At 37.9% G+C, this 10584-nt stretch overlaps 2 protein-coding genes across 3 annotated transcripts in view; both read left to right on the top strand.

The window, feature by feature from the left end:
- Positions 1-10584, top strand: part of LOC311278748 (nuclear factor 7, ovary-like) — a 1193180-nt gene that overhangs the window by 1141883 nt on the left and 40713 nt on the right. The gene's annotated exons all lie outside the window — the stretch shown is intronic.
- LOC311278209 (ERC protein 2) overlaps positions 1252-10584 on the top strand; it is a 47736-nt gene continuing 38403 nt past the window's right edge. For both annotated transcript variants that reach the window (XM_084388871.1, XM_084388870.1), the window contains exon 1: positions 1252-1692. In XM_084388871.1, the coding sequence (XP_084244997.1) occupies positions 1579-1692 (114 nt within the window). In that variant the 5' untranslated portion in view covers positions 1252-1578. The remainder of the gene's footprint in view (positions 1693-10584) is intronic.

Genomic DNA, 10584 nt, shown 5'->3' with positions numbered 1-10584 from the left:
ATGAGACTCACTGTTTGACCAGGAGTATTTATATCATTTCATAGCCAATTAATAATAATAACTATAATTATTATTAATGTAGCTCCTTTCTTGAATCCGATTACATCTTTACAGCAAGTTTGACACTATTACTGCAATAATATTTACACATTATTAAGGTTCATTGCTGTTTAATATGGGATATATATTAGTATTGTTATTATTTTATTATTATTATGAATAAGTAGAAACAGTAGAATAGTGTGTAACTATTGCAAGATACATAATTTTGCCAAAAAAGGGAATTGGTAATGATCATATTTTTTCTGCAGCAAAAAGAAAGTAAAAGGTGCTTTCCATCAATATTTAATAATTCTTGCATTAGAGGAGTGTCTTACGGCTTGCTTGCTGTTTTTAACTTGCATTGGCCAGTTTTATTTATTTAACCTGAACATTTATTTAACCATAAAAGTACATTTCTTACTGAAGTAAATGTTTAATCTCTGATATATTAAAATAATATCATATTTTTATTTGTAATTTTTTTAAATAAACATTAAAAAAATAATGTTTATTTAAAAAAAAATACAAATAAAAATCTGATATTATTTTAATCTTCTATCAGTTATTTAACAGATGAGACAGTTCTTTAATGCTGATCTAACCAGCGGAACACACAGTTAAGCAGGTGGGGCATGTTGTCACACTGCGTTACAATGAGCCAGAACTATTCTATTCTATTCTATTCTATTCTATTCTATTCTATTCTATTCTATACTTTTATGAATTCTATTGAGAAACCATGCGAAAAAGGTTAATAATTATTATTATGTTTTGAATTACGCTGTATGTTTTGCGGTGTGTTTGTTGTCAAACACAATTGTTTTTTATCTTAAATAATAAACAAATGCCATTATTTTATATGAAAAAGTTCAAATTGTATTTTATTGAGAAAATATTTTAGTTTATCTTGTTTTTTGTTTTGTTTTGTTTTATTAGATAGATCAGATATTATTTTAATCTGTCATATGGTCATGTTATAATGTGTTCCACATATGGGGCATGTTGACACAATTCACTTCCCTTCTTTCGGGGGAAATCAAGAAAAAAGTAAACACTGTTTTAATAAAACCACATAATTGTACTATATGTGTGATATTAATGTGGGAACAAATAAATACTCTGAACCCGAGGTAGGTTTACACACACTGAGGAAGTGTAAAAGCGTGAGGTTGAGGCGCTGAACAGCTGACTTCTTCTTCTACTAACTCGGCAAGTTCATGTCAACATATTCTACACACCCGAACCTGAGGTGAATTATTGATGAGGTCCGCCTGAGAGCGTTTAAAGAGCCGGATCACGTTTGAGAGGGAAGGAAGCCATAGAGATAAAAAGGAAAAGAAAATGAAATGAATAATAGATGAGAGCGAGACCTGTTGCTCAGTTGCTCAGCGATGACATGGAAGAAATGAGGAACAAACACACACGTAGCCTAGCGGTCAAAGCATCTCTAAAGTAAGAGTTTATCAGCTGGTTAAAGTGAGCTGAAGAGGACCGGTCTACAGTGTTGAAGACACCGACCGACGAGAGAAGCTGAGAATGACCAGCCGGCATCCCTGTTTCTATCGAGTTCCTCCGCAGGAGTTACACCGCAGAAACCCCCTGACCGAGGCCACACAGACCAAAGTCCTGAACACCGTCATCAGCGTCAAGGTCAGCTCTTTACACACACACATGTGTAACAGTGGAGGTCAGGTCTTTACAGACACACACACACACACACACACACACACACACACACACACACACACACACACACACACACACACATACATGTATAACAGTGGAGGTCAGCTCTTTACACACACACACACACACACACACACACACACACACACACACACACACACATATATAACAGTGATGGTCAGGTCTTTACAGACACACACACACACACACACACACACACACACACACACACATGTATAACAGTGGAGGTCAGCTCTTTACAGACACACATGTATAACAGTGGAGGTCAGGTCTTTACAGACACACACGCACACACACACACACACACACACACACACACACACACACACACACACACACACACACACACACATACATGTATAACAGTGGAGGTCAGCTCTTTACAGACACACACACACACACACACACACACACACACACACACACACACACACACACACACACACACACACATATATAACAGTGATGGTCAGGTCTTTACAGACACACACACACACACACACACACACACACACACACATATATAACAGTGATGGTCAGGTCTTTACAGACACACACACACACACACACACACACACACACACACACACATGTATAACAGTGGAGGTCAGCTCTTTACAGACACACATGTATAACAGTGGAGGTCAGGTCTTTACAGACACACACGCACACACACACACACACACACACACACACACACACACACACACACACACACACACACACACACACACACACATATATAACAGTGATGGTCAGGTCTTTACAGACACACACACACACACACACACACATGTATAACAGTGGAGGTCAGCTCTTTACAGACACACACACACACACACACACACACACACACACACACACACACACACACACACACATATAACAGTGAAGGTCAGGTCTTTAACACACACACACACACACACACACACACACACACACACACACACACATGTATAACAGTGGAGGTCAGCTCTTTACAGACACACACACACACACACACACACACACACACACACACACACACACACACACACACACACACACACACATATATAACAGTGATGGTCAGGTCTTTACAGACACACACACACACACACACACACACACACACACACACACACATGTATAACAGTGGAGGTCAGCTCTTTACAGACACACATGTATAACAGTGGAGGTCAGGTCTTTACAGACACACACGCACACACACACACACACACACACACACACACACACACACACACACACACACACACACACACACACACATATATAACAGTGATGGTCAGGTCTTTACAGACACACACACACACACACACACACATGTATAACAGTGGAGGTCAGCTCTTTACAGACACACACACACACACACACACACACACACACACACACACACACACACACACACACACATATAACAGTGAAGGTCAGGTCTTTAACACACACACACACACACACACACACACACACACACACACACACACACACATGTATAACAGTGGAGGTCAGCTCTTTACAGACACACACACACACACACACACACACACACACACACACATATAACAGTGAAGGTCAGGTCTTTAACACACACACACACACACACACACACACACACACACACACACACACACACACACACATATATATTGGAGTCACCTCTGCTGTTCATGCTTTAACCAGTGTGTGTAATGCATGTCTTTGTACACTCGTATCATAACCTGTGATTAATCCAAACTTAAATGGTTGTAATTCATGAATTCAGTTTCAGACCCGTTTTAAAGGTGACATATTATGCCCCTTTTCACAAGATGTAATATAAATCTCTGGAGTCCCCAGAATGTGTGTGTGAAGTTTCAGCTCAAAATACCAGATCATGTATTAGAGCTTGTCAAATTTGCCCCTTTTTGGGTGTGAGAAAAAACGCGCCGTTTTTGTGTGTGTCCCTTTAAATGCAAATGAGCTTTAGCTCCGCCTCCGCCTCCGTTCAGAAGAGGGCGGAGTCTTTACACGAGCTTCAGAAACTCCAGCAATAACAGAACAGGCCAATCTCACTCATCCAGAATCCCAGAATAACCAGTAGCGAGTGCAGCCTTACGGAGAGACTCAGGAAGAGCTTCTGAATGTTAGTGGAGACATTTGTGTAGTTGTTGTGGAGTTACATTGATCATCTCATCATCATGTTGAACTTCACAAGTGTCCACAGTTCCTGAGGTGTTTATAAGACAGCGGTGACATGTTCTGGTCAATAGTGTTCAGTGCTCGTCTGTGCTCAACCACAGAACAGTTTCAGGCTTTGCTGGATCTTTATCATTGCGTTAGAACTGGTCTCTGTTGTCGCTTGTGGAACCAAATGTCGGCTGGTGTGTGTAGTTCATGTTTTCTGTGTTGGTAGAAGCACCGATTATAGCACTTACACTCGGAGAAATGCAGATTTTCATGATATTTCCCCTTTAAGACACTCGGCAGATTATTGCTGAAGCGAAAGCGAAAATTAAAATGTAAAAGTTTACTCTAAAGCAGATGTACTGAACTAAACATTTATATTTGATATATTTTACAAACTAATTTGGACTCTAAAATTGCTCAATCAAAGGCGTATCTAATCAAGTTGTGTTCCAAATTTGAAGTTGCTATTGCAAAAATGTAGTTTTGTGTGAGATTTTGTTGAGGCGCTTTAGAACAACCACAAAATTCTTTATTTTATTTTTATGCTTTCTCATGTCATATCACTCCTATCAGGAAACAGTCACCAAATGTAAAACCTTGAGTCTCAGACCTTTGTGTGCTTTAGAAGTTTAGAAAAAGATTTGATTCTAAAACTGCAGTATTTTGTGGAATGTGAAACATGACTCCGCCCACTAGGGGGAGGAGCTTACTGGAAGGAGTTAAACTAGTCTCCGCCCCCTTTTCCAGCGGCACTGATTTTTTCCATTAATTTCTCCCATAGGAATTAAAAAATATTCTTTATTAAAAGCGTTATAAGCCATGAACCGAATCAACCAGCTACGAGGAGAACCACATTACAGACTTTGATTTGAAGCAAAAACCACAGATGTACAAGACTGAACTTATCGGCTTTAGGGAGGGAAGAGCCCATGAGCATTGCTATCAAATAAAAATCAGTGGAGAAATATGAAACTACTCATTTACAAATGTTGACTATATATATAAAAACGATATATTTTAAGTTTATTGCAAAACTATGCATATACAGTACCTGTCGACAGTTTGGAAACATTACTATTTTTAATGTCTCTGAAAGAGCCTCTTCTTCTCACCAAAGCTGCGTTTATCTGATCAAAAATACAGTAAAACAGTGAAATATTATTATAATGTAAATCATCTGTTCTCTATGTGAATATACAGTAAAGTGTCATTTATTCCTGTGAATGTTCAGCATCATTACTCCAGTCTTCAGTGTCACATGATCCTTCAGGAATCACTCTAATATGAGGATTATTATCAGTGCCTCAGATTGTTTATATTATATTTATATTTATATTATTTGATTAATAAAAAGTTAAAAAAGAACAGCATTTACTCAAAATCTTGTGTAACGATGTGCACTTCTGGTCAAACGGTTTGGCTCAGTCTTTTTTTCCTTCATTTTTTGAAAGAAATGAATAGTTGTATTTAGCGAGGGTGTGTTAGAGGGATGGATACTGATAGTGAAGATTTACACTGTTAGAAAAGATTTATATTTTGAATAAATGCTGTTCTTTTTTAAAAACTTATTCATCAAATAATCCTGAAAAAAGTATCACAGGTTATACTTCTTTTTTTTTGAAGCAGCAAAACTGTTTTCATCACTGATAATAATCATAAATGTTTCTTGATCATCAAATCCTCATATTAGAGTGATTCCTGAAGGATCATGTGACACTGAAGACTGGAGTAATGATGATGAACATTCAGGAATAAATGACGCTTTACTGTATATTCACATAGAGAACAGATGATTTACATTAGAATAATATTTACTGTTTTACTGTATTTTTGATCTAATAAACAGCCTTGAGCAGAAGAGATTTCTCAGAAACATTAAAAATGTAGTAACGCTAGAATGGTCATTTTTAAAGTAAAATTTACTTAATTTTTCTTTGGCAAGTTTTGGCACGCATATTTTTAAAGTAAATGTCACATGTGGAATTAAGTAAACGCTACTTAAGTAAGTTAAGTGAAAGTAACAAAGAAAATGAGAAATTTTAACTTGGCTAGTAAAGGTTGAGTAAAATCTGTTTAGTTGAAGATTCTTTTGCAATACATTTCACTCAAATATAACACTGAATTAAACCACACTTTTATGCTTTACTTAGAAACATCTCAGTAAACTCTACACATCTACACATCAGAAGATACACTTCACCTGAACACTTCAACACAACACTCGACACAATGACGGAACATTTGATGGATTGTTGGAGTAATTTTGAGTAGAAAATGAACTCCAAACGTCACAAAATGTCAAGTTACTGACCCTGACTAACTAAAGCAGTGATAAACCAGTGCAAATACAGCTGGAAAACAGTGACAAATCAACCATACTAATTACTCAAGGCCCAGTGCATGATGGGAACACCAGTATCAGAAAAGTTGAGTCATTTTACTTAATTTTATAACGTTGATATTGATATTTGATATTTACGCTTTCATTTCTACACACTTGAATTGAGTTCTAATATAGAATTTACTTCATTTTCTTTATTCTTGCCTGAACTAACTTTTTCATGTAAATTACAATGTTTTTTTCTGTAGTATTTGCTTCACCACAGAATCATGTTTATCAGCGTCAGCTTGCAGTAGTGCTGACTTTAAAGGTTTAGACGTTATCGTTAAAAATCGATTTCTTTATGGAGAAAATGTATGGATGTTTCACTTCTGAAACTGACTGAGCTATATTTCAAAACAGCTCTGACAGGGTGACCTTTGAGTGTTTAAGCTTTCAAATGATACCTAATTCATGATGATTACTAAAATGTGAGAGAGAGAGAGAGAGAGAGAGGGAGAGAGGAAGAGAGAGAGAGAGAGAGAGAGAGAGAGAGAGAGGGAGAGAGGAAGAGAGAGAGAGAGAGAGAGAGAGAGAGAGAGAGGGAGAATTTGAATTTTAAATACACCTTTATTTAAAACAATAAGGTGTTCACAGTAATATTACAAACTTACAGAACAAGAATATATATAATATTCATGTTAAAATGAGAAACATTTTAAAAAGCAAGCAATAAATCATCATCATCATCTACTGTGCAAAGGACCTCATTTATCCCCCAAATGTACATGAACGATTCTACACAATTTACCATTTTATAATAGGCATGCTCTATTCTAAGCCGAGCCGCCACCAAGCCTTTGAAGATCATCAACACATCCACAGAACCCTGTCCTAACAACTTATTCTTTCTGGATTTCCATATAGCAAGTTTTGCTGTACCAGACAAAAAATTAAGTAAAATCAACTGACTTTTCTTTTTTTCCGTATACCTTGGACCATATATAAACATTTCATAAGAGAAAGCTTCACCAATTTCAACGAACCATTGCGATAAAAGTGAAAACAAATCTTTTAGCCGAGCACACTGTACAAATAGATGAAAAACCGTTTCAACCTCTTTACAGAAGGGACAGCCCACCCCTACCGAAGGATCAATGTGCACCACGTATCTGTGTGTGGCTATCGCCCCATGAATGATCCTCCACTGAAGGTCCCCCGTTCTTTTGTCAATGGGGCGTTTGTATAAGGACCGCCAGCAGCCTCTAGGGGAGGAAAGAACTCCAAAAAAATCAGTCCATTTATTTGAAGCAAGTCCATGCAAGCGACCAGCATTAGATGCCTTCACACAGGAGATATAGAGGGCTTTTTTCCCCACTTCCTCAAAAACTCCAAGCTGAGGAGTTTCAAAAGACAAAAGACAATTCTCATCATCTTGCCATTCTCCCACGGCAATAGTCACATTCAGAGAAGGGAAAACATAAGGAACCCCCTTTCTCCATTGATCAGTTGCTATAGAGTCATTTGTAAAAATCTTATGGTCCGCATGCAAAGACTTTAAAATTCCAGTTGTAGCTTGTTTCAGCAGCCTCAGAGATCTCACTCCAGTCCTTTCACTCAATTCCTCTAAGCTCTTGGTCAAAATATGTCCCAGCTTTGTGCATCCCGCAGCAGTGAAACATGCACGCAGACTAGGTCCAGACACAAGTCTTGAGGGTAAAAAGTCATTAAGAAAAAGTGGCTCTTCAAAAAGCCATAATCCAGCATGTGTGTTCGGTGTACGTGAAATGGTAAACACCTTCCATGCCTCCAGAACTGACTTATAGAAAACAGTCAAATTCACACGGTCCTCATTCTGGAGCTCCATTAAGAACAGATGTTTGTCCAATCCCATACCTCTGACCCTCCTGAGAAGAGCAGAAGCCGTCTTTAACCATGAAGCATCCGTGTGATACAACAGTCTCTGAGCTGCTTGCAACCGGAAAGCCATGATTCTGGATCTGATATCGATCAATCCTTGACCTCCCTCTTGAACTGGAAGGTATAAAGCAGCAGCACGAATCCAGTGTTGTCCAGACCAAAAAAAATTAACAAGTTGCCTTTGAATCTCCTCAATAAGTCCAACAGGTGGCTGTAGCACAGTTATTTTATGCCACAGGGTAGAAGCAACCAAATTATTGGTCACTAAAACCCTCCCCCTATAGGACAACTGCGGTAGCAACCATTTCCATTTAGACAACTTGCTGCACACTTTCTCCACTAGCCCCTCCCAATTTTTCTTTTGATACTCATTTGACCCCAAAAAAACTCCCAATAATTTAAGTCCCTCTCTTCCCCACTTTAGGTCTCCAGGTAACTTTGGAAGACTCTCAAACTCCCCTTTACCAGCCCAAAAAGCTTCACTTTTTGCCCAGTTCACTTTAGCTGATGAAGCTTTCTCATATAGACTGAGTACCTCAGATAGACAGTTAATATCTTCAGCATTGTTTACAAAAACTGTAATATCATCAGCATAGGCAGAGAGATACATTCTTGAGTCTAAAGAGAGACCAGGCGCATTAAAACCTGACAGTCTTTCGCGAAGTCTAAAAAGCAGCGGCTCAATTGCTAGACTGTATAGTTGACCGGATAATGGACAGCCTTGCCTAATACCCCTTAAAATAGGAACTGGCCGACTCAAAGTGCCCCCTATCTTCACCATACATGATGCACCATTATATAACAACTGTATCAAATTTAAAAATGTTTCACCAAAACCAAAAACCTTCAATACATTAAAAAGATATTTGTGATCCACACGATCAAAAGCCTTTTCTTGATCCAAGGCAATTAACCCAACATTCACATTGAACTCATTACAAATATCCACAATGTCTCGCACTAAAAACAAATTATCCATAATGGACCGTTTTGGAATGCAATATGATTGATCTTTGTTTACAACCAAACCCAAAAAATTGTTTAATCTATTTGCCAGACATTTTGAGAATATTTTATATTCTGTTGTAAGAAGGGCAACAGGACGCCAGTTCTTTAAAAGGGCTAAATCACCCTTTTTGGGTAACAGTGATAAGACCGCATATTGACAGGAAGTTGGTAAAACACCTTCTCTTATCGATTCACATAAAACATCAAAATAATCTTGTCCAATGCAATTCCAAAAACTTTTATAAAAGTCTGCTGGCAGTCCATCTATTCCAGGGGATCGTCCTGAATTAAGTTGTCCCACAGCAGCAGTAACTTCCTCAAATGTTATACCAGCATCCAATACATCTTTAGAACCAGAGTCCAGCTGAGGAAGACCCTGAAGAAGCTGTGTCGTACAGTCACTATTTTCACAGTTCTCTGCAGCATAAAGGCTTGAATAGAAATCCACAGCATGGGTTCTCATTTCTACAGTCTTAGACGTTATCCTCCCATCAGGGAGTTTAAGACATGGCATTTGTTTTTGTTGAGCCGCCTTATATTCCAGATTAAAGAAGAAAGAAGTTGGGGCATCCATTTCTGCTAATGACATGAAACGGGACCTTATCAAGGCTCCTTTAACTTTCTCATTTAAGACTAGACCAAGCTCTCTCTTTTTTGTTTGCAAATCATTGTACAATATAGAATTGTGTGCATCAACCAACTGCAATTCCATTAAATTAATTTGCTTTTCAAGAGTTTCAATCACATTCTTTATTCTAGTAGTTAGCTGTATACTGCTGACAGAATTTTTTTATTTGAGTCTTACCCACATCCCACCACTGTTTCAAGTTTTCAAAAGAACTCTTTTCCCTTTTCCAATCATCCCAAAAGAAAACAAAATTTTCACAAAACACAGCATCCTGCAGCAATTTTACATTAAAATGCCAGTAAACTGATTTTCTAGGTATATTTGACATGTTCATTGTCATAATAATTAAATGATGATCAGAAAAACCTACAGGACTTATGCAACACTCAATTACTCTACTGTTAAAAGACTTTGACACATAGAATCTATCTAGTCGGGCAGCACTAACTCGATTATTAAAGGCCTTAATCCATGTATACTGTCTATCATTTGGGTGTTTGATTCTCCACATATCCAAGAGCTGGAAATCTTTGATGAGTTTTGACAATGCACTTGAGGACTGTATATGAGGTTCCTCAGTATTACGATCTATAGTAAAATTAATAGTGCAATTCCAATCTCCACCAATAACAACACATCCTTCACTAAGACACTTTTTAAGACTCTCACTAAGTAAATCTAAAAAAAGTAGGCGCTCCTGTCCCACAGTTGGTGCATAAATATTTATCAGAGAAACAAGCATCTCTTGAACTTGAGCTTTAACCACCAACAATCGACCCTTCACTGGTTCCTC

This window comes from Rutilus rutilus, assembly GCF_951802725.1.
Source record: "Rutilus rutilus genome assembly, chromosome: 19".
Lineage (NCBI taxonomy): Eukaryota > Metazoa > Chordata > Actinopteri > Cypriniformes > Leuciscidae > Rutilus > Rutilus rutilus.
Note: the sequence above shows the minus strand (reverse complement) of the source record. Positions and strands in the feature narration are given on the sequence as shown.